The sequence below is a fragment of the Eleginops maclovinus genome, chromosome 19 (assembly GCF_036324505.1).
Source record: "Eleginops maclovinus isolate JMC-PN-2008 ecotype Puerto Natales chromosome 19, JC_Emac_rtc_rv5, whole genome shotgun sequence".
In the NCBI taxonomy this organism is placed as follows: Eukaryota; Metazoa; Chordata; class Actinopteri; order Perciformes; family Eleginopidae; genus Eleginops; species Eleginops maclovinus.
This window is the reverse complement of record NC_086367.1, coordinates 23,237,830-23,258,202: the sequence shown is the minus strand read 5'-3', so window position 1 is coordinate 23,258,202 and position 20,373 is coordinate 23,237,830. Positions and strand designations below refer to the sequence as shown.

Below are 20,373 nucleotides of genomic sequence, written 5' to 3'. Positions count from 1 at the left end.
AGTAGAGACACTACATACTGATATACACCTGAACATCAGCAGGAGAGGACTCTTTAAAGTAGAGACACTACATACTGATATACACCTGAACATCAGCAGGAGAGGACTCTTTAAAGTAGAGACGCTACATACTGATATACACCTGAACATCAGCAGGAGAGAACTCTTTAAAGAAGAGACACTACATACTGATATTCACCTGAACATCAGCAGGAGAGGACTCTTTAAAGTAGAGACACTACATACTGATATACACCTGAACATCAGCAGGAGAGGACTCTTTAAAGTAGAGACACTACATACTGATATACACCTGAACATCAGCAGGAGAGAACTCTTTAAAGTAGAGACACTACATACTGATATACACCTGAACATCAGCAGGAGGGGACTCTTTAAAGTAGAGACGCTACATACTGATATACACCTGAACATCAGCAGGAGAGGACTCTTTAAAGTAGAGACTCTACATACTGATATACACCTGAACATCAGCAGGAGAGGACTCTTTAAAGTAGAGACACTACATACTGATATACACCTGAACATCAGCAGGAGAGGACTCTTTAAAGTAGAGACTCTACATACTGATATACACCTGAACATCAGCAGGAGAGGACTCTTTAAAGTAGAGACACTACATACTGATATACACCTGAACATCAGCAGGAGAGGACTCTTTAAAGTAGAGACACTACATACTGATATACACCTGAACATCAGCAGGAGAGGACTCTTTAAAGTAGAGACACTACATACTGATATACACCTGAACATCAGCAGGAGAGGACTCTTTAAAGTAGAGACACTACATACTGATATACACCTGAACATCAGCAGGAGAGAACTCTTTAAAGAAGAGACACTACATACTGATATACACCTGAACATCAGCAGGAGAGAACTCTTTAAAGAAGAGACACTACATACTGATATACACCTGAACATCAGCAGGAGAGGACTCTTTAAAGTAGAGACTCTACATACTGATACACACCTGAAGAAGCGACCTCATGAAGCCCCTTTAACTCTTAAATATCGGCCTCTTCCGCGCCATTAAACGAACATGTGTTATCTTTGTTTTCTTTTCTGTTTTAAAGCAAATAATCACGCTGTTGAATCCTGCCGCTCGCTCACCCTGAAAAGGATGTGCCTCTTTTTTAAATATTTACCCAGGAAAGTGATGGTTATCAGCAGGTTGCTAGACGACTGGTGCAGCCAGTAGAGCCGGTCTGTTTGAATAACCGCTGGGCAAATATGTTATGGATCTATTTAACAACGTCAGTGACTCCTTGATGCTGCTGAGGAGTGTGTTGGCTCTTCAGGATGAAAGGGGGTTCGTTTTTCGTCAGGTAGGAACAATGTGTGTTTGTCTAAGAAGTACTTAAGGTTTTAATGAAAGTAGAAGTGTTAGGAAATCAGGGTAAGAAGATGTTGTTCAAACTACTTTGCAAAAATATGGTTAAATTGTCAGTAAAGGACACAAATCATAAGTAAGTCTCATATAAAACAAGTCACATAGGGAGAAACATATGAACTGAGTGCCTTCTGGTTCACAGGTCATTAAGGAAGCAAAGCAAAAATAAATCACTATTAAAAACATTTCATTTATAACCTTCAGATAAACAGACAGACTCACTCTGCCCACAGAGACAGGTATCCAGCGTTTGGTTTAAACAGCTTTTAGTAAACCCCGCTCATGTTTCATCAAGTTGCTGCAGATGTTTCTTTATTTGCATGTGTTTCATTTTCCCTATTTGCATCCCTTCCTGAAGCCGCAGGGTGTTTCTCAAAAATGGAAATGTTGTTTTTACATGTTTGCACCTGTCAGCCAAGTACATTTAGTCATAAGACTTTTCTAACCAAACGCAGGTAACAATTACAGTTCAGGACTACTACTAACACCATGAAATATGTCCTTCCATCTCTGCCTCGAAGCATAATGACTACTTTCCCTTTTGGTAACTTTTGTACATTTTAAACCAATGAATGTTTGAATGAAAGAATCCGTTTTTTTATTTAGAAACTCTTGTATTTTTGACCCAGTGACCCCAAGTCAATGCAGTATCGTTTTATTCACTGTACATATTTGAATGGGAGATCAGCAGCTTTATTTGAACTATTTTCAATGGCTTTCATGTCATGTGACCAAAGGTACAGAATCTGATTACTTCTTCCCCCACTGCCAATCTGCAGAATGACTTGTTGGTAAATTTAGGATACTTTAAAGTATTTTTCTGAAGTAAACTATCTCCTTTCACCACTGGCAGATCTAAATATAAGTCTGTGACAAATACTCCAAATACAGAATCAGCCCAACTGTGATGTGGGGGTGGTGCTGAGAACAGCTCTGGCTCCAAAAGTCACAAACCCCTCTGTTGGATACGCGAGGAGGAGCAGGAAGGACGCAGGGGGAAACAAAAAAAAAGAAGTGCCTCTCCATTTTTATTTAATTGAATCACCATGAAGAGGCAAAACGCCCGGACCCTCGCCCTCATCATCAGCATCCTCACCTACCTGGTGGTGGGGGCGGCCGTGTTTGAGACCCTGGAGTCGAAGCAGGAGAAGAGCCACAAGAGGAAGCTGGACGCCAGGAAGCACGAGCTCATGCGTAAATACAACTTATCCAAAGGGGACTTCGAGGAGCTGGAGCACGTCGTCCTGCAGCTCAAACCGCACAAAGCCGGAGTGCAGTGGAAGTTTGCGGGATCCTTTTACTTCGCCATCACTGTGATCACCACCATAGGTGAGCGGAAGTGCATTCACTCACACACTAAGAGCAGGAGAGGCGGCTGCGCTGGGGTGCCATTCAGCGATTCAGAGGCAAAGACAGTAAGAAAGTACCAAACAAGAAGGAGATACTTTGTGGGATAATCAAATAAACACATAGGCATTGTTAGAATGATGAGGGAATCGTAGAAGCCGAAATAGACGATACGAAGTGAGTAAAGTAAGTAACAGTGCCTCCTGGCTGAATTGAATGTTATTATTTATTTTGAATTTATATATTTATATTTTGAAAGTATATCATATTTTTTTTGTGTTTGTTTCTGATACATATTTTTATTAAAAAATCAGAAGTTGAGTTTGTATTATTTTTAGGCTATGGATTTTCTGACCAAATGACCTTTAATCAATGCAGCCTTGTATCAACACACTGGACAAGTATGATCGACCTCTTTTAAAGGTTTAGTGCTTTTTCTATTTTATATAAATACTTTAATGAAAACATCTGGGGTTTCTTTTTCTCTTTCAATTTTTTCAGTAGCCTACATAATGTTCCCTAATTACTCCAGTTTTTCCTCCTCAAAGTACATTTCTAGCATTTCAAACAGCTTTCTGATATCTTATGTTTTAATCTCCTTGCCAAATCAAAGCTGGTCAGATAGCATCTTGTAAAACATTGTCACGTGTCACCTTTGATGTCTCCTCAGGTTACGGCCATGCGGCGCCGAGCAGCGACTCGGGGAAAGTGTTCTGCATGTTCTACGCCCTCCTGGGGATCCCGCTCACGCTGGTCATGTTCCAGAGCCTGGGGGAGCGGATCAACACCTTCGTCAGGTACCTGCTGCACCAGGCCAAGAAGTGCCTTGGCATGCGTCAAACGGCCGTGTCCATGGCAAACATGGTGACGGTGGGCTTCTTCTCCTGCCTCAGCACGCTGTGTGTCGGGGCCTTGGCGTTCTCCCACTGCGAGGGATGGAGCTTCCTGCACGCCTTCTACTTCTGCTTCATCACGCTCACCACCATCGGCTTCGGGGACTACGTGGCCCTGCAGAGGGACGACGCGCTGCAGAACGACCCTCGCTACGTGGCCTTCTGCTTCGTCTACATCCTCATGGGGCTCACGGTGATCGGCGCCTTCCTGAACCTGGTGGTGCTGCGCTTCCTGACCATGAACACGGAGGACGAGCGCCGGGACGCCAGGCAACGGGCGCTCATGTCCACCGGTAAACCCCGAGGAGAGGTGGCTCAGCTGCTTCCCCTCTCGGCCTTGACCTCTGTAGCAGAAGACGCCACGAAAGCAAAGGATTTGAAAGGCGTCTACACCGAGGTGCTGCACTTCCAGACTATATGCTCCTGCTTGTGGTACAGGAGCAAGGAGAAGTTGCGTGGCTCCATCCCTCAGGAGCTGACCTTATCAAACCCCTACATGCAGCAGAGCAGCAACTGTCCTCACTACGTGGAGCCAGGGTCGACGGGATGCGTTTGCAGTCCACGACAATGCTCGAGCAATAGCTCCATAACGACGGGCCTGAACCTCTTATCTCCTTTCAGGATGTTTAAGAGACGCAGCTCTGTTTAAAACTCTCGAAACAGCAGATTTCAGCACGGCAGAATGCGTCGGCACTGCCAGAGAGCCAGCCTCGCAGCAGAGACAAGACTGCAAGTTTGTGGTGCTATAATCCCAGTAAACAGTAGGACATGAAAACTCAAATATTAGTTTGAGAAAGGGTTGCAGGATATGTTTGGGAGCAGTGATGTGCAAAAGTGAAAGAAAATTTCTGAAAAAGAAACTAACCAGGAAGGTTTTTTTTGGAAATGCACACTTAAACATGGTGATGCACTGAAGAATAGTTTCACAGGTTGAACGTGCATGTACTATATATGAGGCATAATAGCCAAAGCACAGTTGTTGGTGTTGGAAATCTGAATTCCCAGACCCCGCCTACAGTGCAGCATACAATATACTTAAGACTTCAAAAGAAAAAGACAATAAAATAGTAAAAAAAAGCAAGAATAAGCAGGAAAAAATCTACTATAACAAGTAACAGTTCAAAGGATTCTCTGAGTCTGTTCTTAGAAAGTCGAAGTAACCTGTGTGTGCTGACAAGTCGTGAAAGAACACATCTACCTGTGCACACACACTGCAGACCACGAGGTGTTCAGTGTAAACAGGTGACAACAGAACAGGTGCTGCACCACGAACTACAGGTGGACTCAGTTGAGGATATGTACAATAAAAAATGGAGAGATAACATCATTTTACCTCAACCACTGGAAATAAAAACATCTGGTCTTTAGCGGGAAAAAGCCAGTTTGCATTTGTTATATTTAAGGCTCCTGATACAATGCTATGTAATTATTATATTGTGTTAACGTACAAAACATACAATTAACATGCTCTACTCAATACAACCAAAGTCCATTGACAGAAACAGTAATTTAACCTCCATGATTGTCGTTAAACACTCTGGAATTACAAGATAAATCTCATATTTCCACCCCAGTTAAATGTGACTGAAGATATTCTCAGTCATCTTACACTCAATTAGGGGATTTAATCGACAGTTTGTCAACGAGGAATCATGCAAAAGTATACATTTATCATGCCTTTAACACATACTGGCTCTTAGGTGACTTGAAGATTAGTCATTCAGCTTAAAAAATGACTAATTTACCCAAGAAATTGACAAAGAATCACAGACTAACCCTGCTTCATGGTGCTTTTCAAAACCTGAAAAACACAGAAAGAGGCACTTGATACTGGCAATGGGAAAGGAGTTTATCGCCTATTTTTAACTGGTTTTCCGGTGTTTAATAAACTGCATACTCGCGCTAAGTTTGGTTGGAAAGTGTACAAGACTTCAGCTCTTCAGTAAATTCCCATTCAGTGCTTTGGTTAATAATCTCAGATGTGCTGGTTAAACTCTGGGGTTATTTCACATTATTTGTGATTGATGCAGCACCAGTTAACACTTTCTGGTTTGATACAAGATGTAGATCAAATCGTGATTGTCAGAACTACATAAAAGCTGACTCTCTGATAGCTCAACATGAGTCATTTTTTCTGTGTAGCTGCCTCTGTTATTGTGACTTTTTCAGAGCTCTGCCCAAAATTCTGGTGCATCAGTCACAAACGCTGCAGCATTATGTAACTGTACAAGTGGGAAAAGTTCAAAAAAATCACGATGACATACCCCGAACACAGTAAAACTGCATTAACACAGAAGCACGATGATCACAAGGAGACACTCAGCAGCACTGACTGGAACACACATTGGTTTGAAAGAAAAGAAAGGCTTTAACACAGACCAAAATGAACAAATACTGTTGGTTGCAGTGTGAGGGGTTTCCATTAATGTGTCCACCCCTGTTACACCCAGTGGTTCATACTAATCTAGCTGTGGCCTCACATTGTAGTCAATCATACAGGTACTTGTGAATACCAGTTAAACGAACCGTTTTGGAAACTACGTGCACAAAGCTGGAGATAGGAAGAGATTAGCTTAGCTTCAAATAACCACTGGAAGCAGAGGAAACAGCCGGCTCTGTCAAAAGTTCAGATAAAAATAGCTCAAACAAAACTTCACTGCTAACACTCTGTTTGTGGTTTGTTTAGGGGGGAATTGTCCTTAGTTTTCCTGCTAAGTGAGACAATAAACTCCACTCTTATGCCTGTACCTTAATGATTGAGCTAAAGATTAAGCTAAACATTAGGTTGAAGCTAAAGATAAAGCTAAAATGAAGCTAAAGATAAAGCTAAACATGAAGCAAACGAAAAATATAGAGCTAAAAACTAAGCTAAAGATTAAACTAAATATGAGGCTAAACATGAAGTAAAATAAAAATATAGAACTAAAAATGAAGCTAAACTTTAGCTTCATTTTTAGCTTCATCTTTAGCCTGAAGATGAAGCTAAAAATGAAGCTAAAGATGAAGCTAAAGTCGATGCTAAAGATGAAGCTAAAAATGAAGCTAAAGATGAAGCTAAAGTTTAGCTTCATTTTTAGCTTCATCTTTAGCTTCATCTTTAGCTAAAAATGAAGCTAAAGATGAAGCTAAAGTTTAGCTTCATCTTTAGCTTCATCTTTAGCTTCATCTTTAGCTAAAAATGAAGCTAAAGATGAAGCTAAAGATGAAGCTAAAAATGAAGCTAAAGATGAAGCTAAAGTCGATGCTAAAGATGAAGCTAAAAATGAAGCTAAAGATGAAGCTAAAGTTTAGCTTCATTTTTAGCTTCATCTTTAGCTTCATCTTTAGCTAAAAATGAAGCTAAAGATGAAGCTAAAGTTTAGCTTCATCTTTAGCTTCATCTTTAGCTTCATCTTTAGCTAAAAATGAAGCTAAAGATGAAGCTAAAGTCGATGCTAAAGATGAAGCTAAAAATGAAGCTAAAGATGAAGCTAAAAATGAAGCTAAAGATGAAGCTAAAGTCGATGCTAAAGATGAAGCTCAAGACGAAAGACTAATATCAATCTGACTTTATAAATTAAATAACTTGTTAGCTAGTTAGCTAGGCCCAAAAAGCAGCCTGTTAGCTTAGCGTAGCATACTGAGACGGGGAACAGCTAGACTGGCTCTGTCCAGGTTTAAATAGTAATCTTACTTGAACCTCTTAAAGTAACTTATTAACACGTTATATCTTGGGTGTTTAATTCATACAATACCTCACATAAAAACCACAGGCAATCAAACAAAACCCATCAGATATTCATGTTGTTTGTCTGTCTAAATCACATCTATTTCAAACCGTTGACGCAAAGTCATTTTAGGAGCAGTTTGGAGTGGCAGATGGGAGGAGGTTTTGTGTGTGTGTACAATGGATAATAAACTGGTTGTCAATCACTCATAAATATGCCACATACCCCCCCGTAGATACAGCTCCTTGTATTTCTGGGCCTATTTTGGTGTGTGCGTGATTTGACACTATGAGAGTCACTGACATATTTCGGGATCAAACCTTTAATTTAATTGAAGGATAAAATGCTCTCTTAAATGTTTGTCCACAGGTAATATACACTCGACTGGGAGGGACACATTTAAACCTGTTTTTCTTAAAGGAATTGGAGGAAATGTTCAACCAGAGTACTGTTGATTCTTCACGACGCTAAAAAAGGCAGTGCAATAATGTGAAGATACTTGTAGTAGTATAGGCCTACAGCCCCGGAAACAATTAAGAGACCACTTCAGCGTTATCATTATCTCTTGTTTTATTATTTATAGGTTTGTCTTTGAGTTAAATTATTTCTTTATTGTATTCTACAAACTACTGACAACATTTCTCCGTGTTGAAATTCAACAAACACTGGAATGGCTGCCACACATGTAGAGATGAAGATTTAAGAAACATTTGGATTGGTCTCTAAATTTTTGAAGATGGATTCTTTCTTGTAGTTAATTGACATGTATTGTTTTGCATTGTGTGTGGAAATAACTGTTGTTTGAGGCTAAATTAACATAAAAATCGGTGCAAAAATGACTATCTTATCTAGCTGTGATGCTGAATATGGAAATGGACCGTTGTGATGGACTTCAGAAACACAAACGTACTGTATGCACGTGAAAATGGACAAGGATGTTTTCTGCTTCTAACAGCAGCACCCTACTATATATTTTATGCAAGTACTGTATTAAACTTTGCTGCACAATAATTTACAGGGCTCTCTGTTAAAATATGACAGAGGGCAAAGTACTTGAACACACACGTACTTGAAATAATTGTACTTTTCTTAACTTGCCAAGACATGTGTGACCATTGAGACGTATACTTTGTCTGTCAGGATTTATCACACACTTCAAATCTATTTCAGAACAAAATTATACTATTTTGCTCCATATAAAATATTACAAACATGGATATTTTATCCAATAAATCCGACTGTTTTTGTGATGTTTGTCCTGATGAATCATCATTTTAAAAAGAGGGTTTTTTTGCATTTCGGTGACACAATACACGTACTGTATAAGATGTAGTCATGTGGTTTTAGCATCTTCAAGCTGTTCATCAGCCTGTGAGGTGTGAGAAAAGCCTGCTGAATGTATAGAAACCACCGTTGGGTCCAGATGGTTTCCCCCTGTGAATCCTGACTGAAGTCCAGTTCTGGACAACCTACAGCAGGTTAGTCACGACGAGCACAAAGTATGGCGGGAATTTATGGTGTCATAGTTTGCGGTATATTATCCAACTCATCATCATGTGGTACAGTGAGAAGAAGGTGGAGAAAATAGAGGAAATACTTCAGATTAAGGCTTAAAAATACTCTTAATAATGCCTTTTAATCAGGACACCCTGTTGTTTGTTGGCTATACAATATCTCAATAATTCCCTCAAAATGTGAAATAAGTTTCCTGAAAATAATTATTAATTTCAAGTGTGATCTTTAACCCTTTGAGGCAGTGCATGCATACATGTCATTTATTTGTCCAAGGAAACCAAATGTCTTTAGAGTTAAAGTGATTTTTCACATTTAAAAAAAGGGGTATTTCTATTTGTCTATGGAACTGCGCCCCCTGTAAGATGTGTATAGGTTAGTTTTGTGTTCCCCAATGCAGAATTCAAGTCATGTGGTGAAAAAATGACCAACATCATTTAAATCGCACTCCAAAAATATTCTTAAGAGACATTTGTGTGAAAATAACATGCTAGTGATGCAGGAAAGAGCGTTAATAAAGTGAATGATGAGCCAAAAATATGTAAAATACTGTTTAGAACTAGACTATAAACGCAGTAAATCACAAATTAAATAGCACCATGATTAAGACATGATACATTTTTTTGCTTGCCACTGCAACATCAGACCAGATTGTAAAGCCTGGCCCCGTGCCGGCGTGTGAATCGGCTTTCAGCCATTAGATGTGCGGAGAAAAAGCAACAGAAGGAGTATCCATTCGACAAATCCCTGTATTGACCCCCTGTGGCAGGAGCATCTGCTGTTTTTTAATTTGGACATAGTCCTGAGTATCTATGTCAACGACAGGAATAGTTTCACAGAGAAGGTCATCAATGGCATTACGTCACCTTCTGGGCAGGTTAAAACTAAGGTGTCTGTCACTTATATGTGCCAATTTGGACGCCGTGTTTATGCTTTCCAACACTATATTTAACTTTAAGTCAAATAAATGATCTTTATCCTTGTTTCTGCACAAACAAGTTATTCGATGAAGCCCTGGGCTACTTTACTTGAGTTGTTCCACTTCATGCTACTGTGTACTTTTACTCAAGTACAAGATCTGAGTACTCTACTTACTCAAGTACAAGATCCGAGTACTTCTCCCACCTCTGGTAGTGCCTTCAGGTACTTGACAGATTAGGATTAATGATGTGAAATATAATCAACACTCAATGGGGAAAAGAAGTCAGAATTCTGCGAAAAAGTCAGAATTTCTTTAAGATTCCCCCCCTAAAAATCACATATTTCAGTCTTTCTTCTCAGAATTCTAATATTAAAATCTGTTGTTCACATCCCCAATTGTTTTTCTCACATGACCCTAATCCCGTTGTCCGAGTGCCTGTGAACGCTACACGTGGGGCTCCTGTCACTTTAACCACAGTTCAGACACAGCCTGTGGGTTCAGAGTCCGGGGAGAGGACACTGTGTGCACCAACAACAAGAACATGGAGCTGAAGAAACTGGCCCTCAACGCGTTTGCACAAAACAAGCAAGCCGCTCTGCTGATCGGAGGAGCCGGCGTGGCTTTTCTGGGACTCGGTCTCGGTTATAAATACCTGCGAAAGCCAGAAAAAGTAGTCCGTGTGGGCGTAGTGTCTCAACTCCTCATTCATCCTCTAAAGTCTGGCAGAGCCGTGTCTGTTCCCCTGGCGGAGTGCCTCCAAATCGGCTTGAAGTTTGGAGAGCTGCAGGATCGGTAAGGTTTCAAAGAAGTGGATTGATCTGGTGGGATTCTGGATGCATGTGTGCTGTGGGGAGGTTTGATCCAATGTAGACATGTAACCTTTGAGTGAAATATAAAGGCACTTTATGCAGTTGAACAAACCTTTCGACACTTAGTTTTCTGCAGGACTGCTCTGCAGGATCAGGGAGATTTAGGGTTAACGTTACACAAACATGATGCGTTAACACTGGGAATTGTTTTCCAGCGGTGGAAAGTTCCACTACAGATAAGATAAGAGAACCCTTTGTTAATCCTTGGAGGAAAAATCAGGTGTGTGTGTGTGTGTGTGTGTGTGTGTGTGTGTGTGTGTGTGTGTGTGTGTGTGTGTGTGTGTGTGTGTGTGTGTGTGTGTGTGTGTGTGTGTGTGTGTGTGTGTGTGTGTGTGTGTGTGTGTGTGTGTGTGTGTGTGTAACTAAGCGGCTCGTTTGATTCCCCGAAGATGCGACCACCAGACCCATAGAGTGCATCAGTAAACCAAACGCTTGGACGTCAATGGAAATACTTCATTTGTCATATGCACAATAACTACCATACAAAGACAAATACACACATTAGAAGTGAAATATATTAGTGCAGCAGACATAATGCTGCAAATAAGTTGCAGGAATTTGAAATACAACCAGTTCAAACCACATTAGATTCTTCACAGTAGAAAAAATAATACTGTATTTTTTTAATTTAAATATGTGAGTGAGGTGAGAGGGAAACGCTGAGAGGTCTGAGTTCAAGAAAACAACGAATGTAAAATAAAACGGTAGAAAAACACCTGAGGAGCTGGCCCTAGGGGTCTTGATTCTGCATGGGTCAGTCCATAATACATATGATAATATAGGGGTGTGTTTGCAGTAGTTGTGTGTGTGTGTTTTCTTGAAATGAGTTCTTCAGAACATTGTGTAAAATAGTCCAAACTGAACTTGCTATATGTAAATGCAGCCTGGATTTTAACCAATGCAAAGCAATCATCCATACAGGCTAATATGGATTCTATTCAGTGGCGGCGCTACAGGGTTGCTTGCAGTTGCTCTAGCAACCCCACGAAATTACTCAGCAACCCTAAAGCAACCCCAGACTTTTTGTCAAAACGACGACCTATTTAAAACAATAATCCACGCTTTGCTTGACATTTTAGTAAAACGGCATTGAACACGTCCAAATAAACCTCTGGCCGAATCATATCCGGCACCATCCCTAGCTACCATTTGTGTCATATGAATCGGTGGAACGGAGGGAGCGCATAAAAAACTTCAACTCTGGGCCGTGGGCTCTCGTTCAACACGACCGTTAACAGCCTGGGACCCTCCCCCACCCAGCGCAGATTCTGCTCAAGTGACGTAATAATATCTAGAGATTGAAAAAGAAAAAACACACACAATTTACACTAACTATCCCAATACAATGAAAAACGATTATTTAATTTATACATAAAATAATAAATTTCATTAATACCATATTCGTACGAAAAATATATAAAATTTCAGAAGTATATGCGGACATCTCGCGAGAGATTGTCAGTCAGAGATGTTCGTTGTCGGCTCGTTGGTGCATGCTTCAGAAAAATGGAAAAGTTTTTACTATTTCGTAAAAGACAATCAAGTTCAAACATACAGGAGGAACCAGCTCACAGAAATACGACCCGCGATGGTGAGACTGAGGATGGGCTCGTTAGCCAGAATTCTGTTGGACTTGACCGTCGTTCGGAGGGGGATTGTGCGAGACCAGAGGAGCAGCCTGTAACGGGTGTGCTAGCTGGAACGGGTGTGCTAGCTAGGCCAGCTACCAGTGAAGGTGCACCGGCACCACCAGAGGATATAAGCCAGACTCCGGGTGACGACCTACGTCGTCCTGTGCTGGGATCATATCCCAAGAAAAAATCCAGTTCACAGATGCGCGCCTTTACCCCAGGATGGTATCAACAATATTCGTGGGTTGAGTATTCGACAATTCGAGATTCAATGTATTGTTATGCATGCAGGCACTTCGGAAGGAGGGGTATGGGAGTCCACCAGGACGCTTTCACAGTGAATGGGTTTAGCACATGGGTGAAAGCACAGAAAACACTACAAACCCACAACATGTCAGCGGTACACAAATATGCAATGGCGGCATGGGCTGAATTCAAAACAAGGAGAGTCGCTGGCTCTAGGATTTGCAATGCGCTGGACGAGGGCCATTCTCAGGCGGTGCGTGAGAATAGGGTGTATATGAAGGCTGTTGTCGAGGCCTTGCGTTACACTGCTTGCCAAGGGATCGCTCTTCGCGGACATCGGGAGGGAGACGAGTCCTCAAACAGAGGTAACTTCTTGGAATTTCTCCATTCAATTAGCAAATTCAACCAAACTGTAGCTGAGAAAATTGCCACTTGCGCACAGAACGCCAAGTATACACACCATAGCATCCAAGACGAAGTAATTGCATTAATGGCCAACATGTTAAGAGATAAAATAAGTAGTGATGTGCGAGACGCAGGGATGTTTGCGCTTCTGGTGGACGAGAGCAAGGATGTCAGCAAAAAGGAACAGGTGTCAGTAGTGGTCCGCTACCTGCAAGGGGATGGAGTCCGTGAGGACTTCCTTCATTTCACACCAGCAGAGGGTTTGGACGCGGAATCATTGCTTGCGCTAATCAAAAACACATTATCCAAGTGTAACATCAATCATCAACAGTGCATAGCCCAATGCTACGACGGCGCCGCAGTTATGTCCGGTGGCAACAGTGGTGTGCAAGAGAGATTCCGAAGAGAGGTCCCCCAGGCTCTCTATGTGCACTGCCATGCGCACCGGTTAAATTTAGTGTTAACAGACTGTGTAGGCAGAATACAAGCAGCGGGAGATTTTTTCGAAGGCGTGCAAATCCTGCACAATTTTTTTTCTAGTTCTATAGTGCACAATTTGTTCCTGCAGAAGCAGAAAGAATTAGAGCCAAATCAACAACCGCTGGAATTGAAATCTCTATCTGAGACGAGGTGGGCGTGCCAATACTCTGCACTTCTGGCAATAAAAAAAACGCTGCCTGCGATCCACGCAACACTTCAAGCCTTGATAAGGCAGCAGGGGGCTCGATTGAGGACAAAAGCTAAGTCCATAATGGCACTGTTAGATGGACAGTTCGTTCTGCAGCTCACTCTGTTTGAGGATGTGTTTCGCACCACTAAATTTCTGTCTGATACACTACAGTCCCCAAATCTGGATTATTCATCAGCTTTAGACCTTGTCGAGTCTGTCACAGCATCCCTGTCAGAAAAACGAAATGAGACATCGTTAAAAGACATATCTGACAAAGCACAGGCCCTGTGTGCCAAGACGGGCATCAGCACCCAGCTCAGAGAGGAGCCACGTTCAAGACAGCCTCCAGGTCATCTCCAAGAGTTCATAATTGACACACAGACAGGGCAAAGGCAACCACTTGCCTCACTAGTAGATATCAGGAGACACTGTTACTACAATGTCCTTGATGAACTGATCAATGAGCTGAGAAGGCGTTTTTCTGCAGAAACCTGTGGCGTTCTACAGGGCACATGTGCCCTGAACCCAAAGCACAAGGCATTCCTCAGCATGGAGATGTTGTGGCCAATGGCTCAGCATTATGGGGTTACACATGACAACCTGACTGCTGAATTGCACCAGATACAGCGCCTGCTCATAACTAAAGGGCAGCAAGGACACTCTGTGGGCACTACACATGAATTTTTGGCCCTTCTCCAGCCATACAAAGACTCATTCTGTGACATACATAAACTCCTCTGCATATCCCTGACGGTCCCAGTAACATCTGCAGCATGCGAACGAAGCTTTTCTTGTTTGGCACGAGTGAAAAATTATTTGAGAAATCGTTCGGGAGATTCAAGAAACAGTGACCTGGGTTTACTAGCCATCAGTGCTGCACGTGCAAGATCCCTTGATGCGGATGCCATCGTTGATACCTTCGCTGTGAATCATAACAACAGACGCATTGTTCTGCTGTGATATACGTGTATGTAAGTGTAGATTATTCCATTGCATTGTTAGTTTAACACTGGCCACCGTACTTGTTATGTTATGTATCTGGCACGAGCAGTTAAGTTCCTCAGTCAAATCAAAGTAAACTACAGTAACGGTGACCTTGTGTCGTGTGATCCTTGACTCATATCATACACAGAGAGTAGACTTTTTACATGGTGTCAGAAGTAAGTAAGACTTTATTTATATAGCACATTTCATACAAGAGTTGCAGTTCAAAGTGCTTTACATAAAATCAATAAAAAAACAAGCAGCAAGAGCAATACATGGAGTAAGAACAATAAAAGTTTAAAAGTAAACGAAGTAAACGAACCTTCTCGCCTATTTTACCGTTTTATACCGTGTACGGGTAGTGTTTGTTTGTTACGTTACGTTTTGTTAAGTTAGCCACAGCAAGAACGTCAACGAGCCATTTTTGATACACATCATTCTATGCAGTTGCACAGTGCGACATCTGTCTGTTTGTGAGCAGTGAGCTCCGCTGATTACTTCCAAGTTTGCAGTATGCAAGGCTACATTACACTATGCAAGGCTGAATGCATGACTATGGGTCAATTAATGTTGCGTTGTGCGCTCGGGGGGGGGCGGCGGCGGGGGTGCTGTTTTGACTAGCAACTCCACACATTCATGTAGCAACCGCATAGCAACCCCAACGAAAAATTGCTGGCGCCGCCACTGATTCTATTGAAGCATTAACTGGATTCACGATCCCTAACTCACCCATATACTTGATTTCTTATTCTCAATCATATGTTTTACATTGTCCACACATCTGTAACATATGGAGAGAATTAAACTTCCTCACAGAAACAGATTTTATGATTGACTTCCCACGCCTGGCCTCTGTGTTCCCCTGCAGACACTGGCTGGTGGTGACGGAGGACGGCCACATGGTGACGGGCCGACAGCAGCCCCGCCTGGTGCTCGTCTCTCTGACCTGCGAGGGCAGCTATGTGTGTTTGAACGGCCCGGACATGGAGGAGCTGCGATTCCCCGCCAAACACCCCGACAACGATACCATCGACTGCAGGTTTCTCTCAATGCATCACTTTCTCAAAGCCACGTAGAGTAGGTGCAAACAGCAGTGAATCTTGTTGTTGTCGTTGTGCTGCAGATTGTTCGGAGCAGACACCCAGGGTAGGGACTGCGGAGAGGAGACGTCCCGCTGGCTCACCCGCTTCCTGGGGGAGGAGAAGACCTTTCGCTTGGTGCACTTTGAACCCCAGATGAAAGGGAGGATGTCGCAGGATATCGAGCCTCTCCTCCCTCCGTTTGAGGTGACGTGTTGCTTTTTACTCCCAGATTTAATTCTGTACTTCTATCTAAGATGTCAGCTTTGCGACCACATGTTAAAGCCATTTTAGGTTAAAGAAAGTATGAGTTACACAGTCAGGGGAGGAGGTACATATTCTAAGAAAGATAAAATAATTTGTGGTGAATTTAGAAGAAAACAATCCTACTTTTATAAGAATAAACGTACTTGAATTTTGCCTCCAGAGGGAGTTTCTCAACACATTGTTTGTGATAGGCTAAGGGGGCGGGACATCTCTTAGCAGTTGACCAATCACAACAGAGAAAAATAACCCAGCGTCCCAGCCACTAAATGCTATTTATGAAACCTGATAATGAGCACAACAGGGCCCTTTAACTTGAAAAACGTCCTTTCTATGTAGTTAATAAAGTTCTCAGTGTATATACACTTAAAGAATATTTAAAAAGACTCGTATCTTGTAAATCTCAAGAAAAAACCTCAAAATTTCCAAGAATAAAGTCAAAATAATACTAACCGAATACTATTTGTGTACAAAGTTTGGAGAGCAAATATTTACAGAGTTTTAGTTTTTAGTTCCCAGAATCACACATAGTGTTTCTCCACTAGTTGGCGTACTCTGACTTGGCTCCTGTGATGCTCCTGTCCGAGGCCTCAGTGCAGGATCTGAGCAGCAGGCTGGAGAACGACGTCACGGTGAAGCGCTTCCGCCCCAGCATCGTGATCAGTGACTGTGAGGCCTTCGAGGAGGTGGGTTTTACACATCTCTGACTCCTCTGTCTTTACAGAAATCAAACACAACACACCTTTTTTTAATACTCTTTGTGTCACTGACACCGAGTCTTGTGTATTTTTACTTCAGTAAACGTTTGCATGCTGTACTTTTACTGTTAACAGAGTACAAAACACATGTTGTATTAGTAAGAGGCGGCATTACAGTCAAGTACTACCTCACTAATAGAGGGTATTTATTACTTAATTAGTCAAAACCATTGTGATATTTAATAAAATCCACATCGCCCTCATAACCACACCCACTCTCTTAACTAACAGATATCTACAGCTTTCCCTTGTGACTAATCACTCGCCCTCCTCGGTGTGAGCAGCGTGGACTAATTTTAATTCAAACTGTTTTTGCTTTTTCAGGACTCGTGGGAAGCGATCCAGATTGGCAGCGTGAGGCTGCAGCGTGTGATGTCATGCGGACGGTAACACAGGGGATGCTTCACACACATTAACCACCTCATCCTTCGCCTGCTTTAGCGCCGTGTTGTATTCACCTCGTGTAGCCGGGTGCCTTCTCCCACTTCTGGTTCAAATGCATATGTTAGCTCGAAACAGGGGCGGTTTTAGGAAATTTGAGGCCCTGGGCAAAGGACAATTTGGACGCGACGGCGAGGCCCCCTGGTGGCCGAGGCCCCAGACAGTTGCCCGTCCTTGTCCAATGAATAGCACCGCCCCTGGTTCCAAACTTTATACTTTTACTCCACTGCATTTATTTAACCCCTTTAGTTGCTAGGCAGATTAGGATGAATGATGGTAAATATAATCTCCCTTAAATCAGACTTTAGTTCACCTGCAGTAAATCCAGCAGCTACCCTGCAGTATACAAAGCCATTCAAACTAGCTGCACCTTTACCAGCTCTGAGAACACTTTAATGATCAATCATTATAAAACATATCAGAGATATTATTCTGAAATGGACCAATCAGACAATGACTACTTTTACTGTCGCTACTTTAAGTACATTTAGAGGAGAGTACTTTCTACTTTCACTGGAGGAACATTTAGAATACTTTCACTGTGACAGAGTATTCCTACACTCTGGTACTTCTACTTTACTCAAGTACAAGACCTGAGTACTTCTACTTTACTCAAGTACAAGATCTGAGTACTTCTACTTTACTCAAGTACAAGACCTGAGTACTTCTACTTTACTCAAGTACAAGATCTGAGTACTTCTACTTTACTCAAGTACAAGACCTGAGTACTTCTACTTAACTCAAGAACAAGACCTGAGTACTTCTACTTAACTCAAGAACAAGATCTGAGTACTTCTACTTACTCAAGAACAAGATCTGAGTACTTCTACTTTTACTCAAGTACAAGATCTGAGTACTTCTACTTTACTCAAGTACAAGACCTGAGTACTTATACTTATACTCAAGTACCAGATCTGAGTACTTCTACTTAACTCAAGTACAAGACCTGAGTACTTCTACTTAACTCAAGAACAAGATCTGAGTACTTCTACTTAACTCAAGAACAAGATCTGAGTACTTCTATTTTACTCAAGTACAAGATCTGAGTACTTCTACTTTACTCAAGTACAAGACCTGAGTACTTATACTTATACTCAAGTACCAGATCTGAGTACTTCTACTTTTACTCAACCTAATGCATTTCCCTTTTGATGTTTCCAGGTGTCTCTTCACCACCGTTGACCCTGAAACAGGTGTAATCACCAGGAAGGAGCCTCTGGAGACCCTGAAAAGGTAAAATATAGCTGATATTAAAAGAGGATTGGATCTCACAGATGTTTATAATCGGCACTATTTCACTCCAGCATTCAATAGGAACATTTTGATATAATTAACGGCAGGAATTTAGGATTGTTTTCATTACTAATGAATCATTTAATGTTTAGAACATAATGTCCGTCCCAGCTTCTCAAAGTCCACAGAGATGCCTCTAAAGGTCTTGAGTTGGATATAAAACAGAGAAAGCAGCACATCTCCATATTCAAGAGTTTTAACTTTTAACAATTGACTTTAGAAATTGAGTTGCTGATTGTTTTTACTTGGCTAAACTTTGCAGCTCTAATTTCATGCATCTAAATCTCATTTCAAAGCTTAACATGTGGCTTCTTCCCTTTCCATAAGGCGGATTCAAGCAGTTGATTTGGCTGTTTATGTCAGGGAAATCTGGCAACTCTGCATGACTTCCTTATACTAGAATATTTATAAGTATCATGTTTGAGTTTTGTGTCATTTTTGATGTTGTAATTCAACTCTTTAGTCAATTTAAATGTGGTTTTTAGATCATTAATGAAGGTTTTCGCTCGAGGGAGTGTATTTTCTTGCTGTCTGTCTTCCCTTTTAAAGCCTTAAAACTCTTCCTGATTAAACCTCCTTCGCAGCTACCGCCTGTGCAAACCCTCGGAGAAGCACCTCTACAAATCCTCTCCGCTGTTCGGTCAGCTGCACACGGTGAAGCAGACGGGGGTCCTGCAGGTCGGAGACGTCGTGTACAAGATCAGCCGCTGAAGCAGGCGGAGGGAAGCACACGGGAACTGTTAACACTATCGCTGAATGATCGCGGTGCTAATCCTCTCCGAAGAAGCACTCACGTAGAGGTCGCCGCAAAGGAGCCGCAGAGATGATCCTTTCCATGGTGCTGTGACTCTTCTTGCAGTGATTATTCAGAATGTGACTGCATGTGATTGTAAGTTCTTTTGTAACACTAACGGTGCTTGAATGAAAGAGTACTTCCATTGGTTGCTCTGTGTCTCTTTTTTTGGTTATCTTTGTGGTCTTTCTGCATCTTTTCGTAGTCATTTTGAGTTTCGGTGTCCCCTGACCGGTGTGTGTCTTTCTTGGTCTTTTTGTGTCACCTAGGTTTGCTTTGTGTCTCTTTGTGGTTGTTTTGCATCCTTTTGTAGAAAGTGTGTGTCTCTGAAGATGCACTTCTTTAGATATTTTGAGTTTCTTCTTGGTGTTATTGTTTTTCCTGGCCTGTTTTGTGTCCCTCTTACATGTCTTTGAGTGATTTGTGTCTCTTGGTAGTCTTTTCGTCTCTCCTTTTCGTTGTTTTGCATCCTTTTGTAGTCATCTCGTGTCTCTAAAAATTCTTCTTGGTGTTTCTGTGTCTCCTGACCTGTTTTGTGTCTCTCTGCTGGTAGTTTTACATGCCATTTTTTTTCTGTCTATTCTGACTTCCCAAGCCTCTCCTCAAAGGGCCCCCGAACACCTGTTGAGCCCCTGAACTTGTGCCAACTATCCCCGATCAGTCATCATCCCACGACTCGGAGGCTCTGCAAATTGTACGTTTGTCGCAGACACAGAAAGCCGGATGTTCTTGTCGGGGTATAATCTCTACCTTGAGCTGAAATCTGCCTAACATGCAAATCGCCTCCTTCCACTCAGAGCAGCTTCTCACATGTCCACTTAACTGCGAGGAATTCAACCCAAATGACACTGAGAGCTCCGAACAACCTCTTCATGTTGTGTGTCATTTCACGTGCTTTTTCAGACGTAAAGTGCCGCCTCAAAGGGTGCACACTGCCTCGGGGAATGACAAAAATGAGCCGTTGTGTCTGAAAGTTTAGAGGAAACGAATGTGTTGAAACATGAAGTCAGAGGTCCAGACGCCACGCTGGGTGTTTGTATTCCAATCAGTGACGTTTCTGCACAAATGAGTGGTTACGTGGGTCTGTAATTTGCAGGGGTCCTGGGTTAAGAGAACGCACAGAGGGCCCATTGAGACTCGCA

General features: G+C 42.0%; 2 protein-coding genes across 4 annotated transcripts; both read left to right on the top strand.

Annotated features, from left to right (window-relative positions):
* The first annotated feature begins 1,288 nt into the window (after window positions 1–1,288).
* Window positions 1,289–5,024, top strand: kcnk3b (potassium channel, subfamily K, member 3b). Of its 3 annotated transcripts, none has more exons than XM_063907997.1 (3): window positions 1,289–1,352; window positions 2,271–2,746; window positions 3,435–5,024. In XM_063907997.1, exons 2-3 carry the CDS (start codon window positions 2,464–2,466, stop codon window positions 4,304–4,306), a joined length of 1,155 nt encoding a protein of 384 aa, XP_063764067.1. In that variant the 5' UTR covers window positions 1,289–1,352; window positions 2,271–2,463; the 3' UTR covers window positions 4,307–5,024. The 3 variants fall into 3 exon arrangements, with proteins under 3 accessions (XP_063764067.1, XP_063764066.1, XP_063764068.1); XM_063907996.1 differs by having other exon boundaries at window positions 1,291–1,352; window positions 2,309–2,746; XM_063907998.1 differs by having other exon boundaries at window positions 1,348–1,363.
* Window positions 5,025–10,276: 5,252 nt separating this feature from the next.
* marc1 (mitochondrial amidoxime reducing component 1) lies at window positions 10,277–19,376 on the top strand. Its single transcript, XM_063909726.1, has 7 exons — window positions 10,277–10,590; window positions 15,472–15,642; window positions 15,727–15,889; window positions 16,492–16,632; window positions 17,029–17,090; window positions 18,307–18,378; window positions 19,023–19,376. Exons 1-7 carry the CDS (start codon window positions 10,340–10,342, stop codon window positions 19,147–19,149), a joined length of 987 nt encoding a protein of 328 aa, XP_063765796.1. The 5' UTR covers window positions 10,277–10,339; the 3' UTR covers window positions 19,150–19,376.
* The last annotated feature ends 997 nt before the right edge of the window (window positions 19,377–20,373 follow it).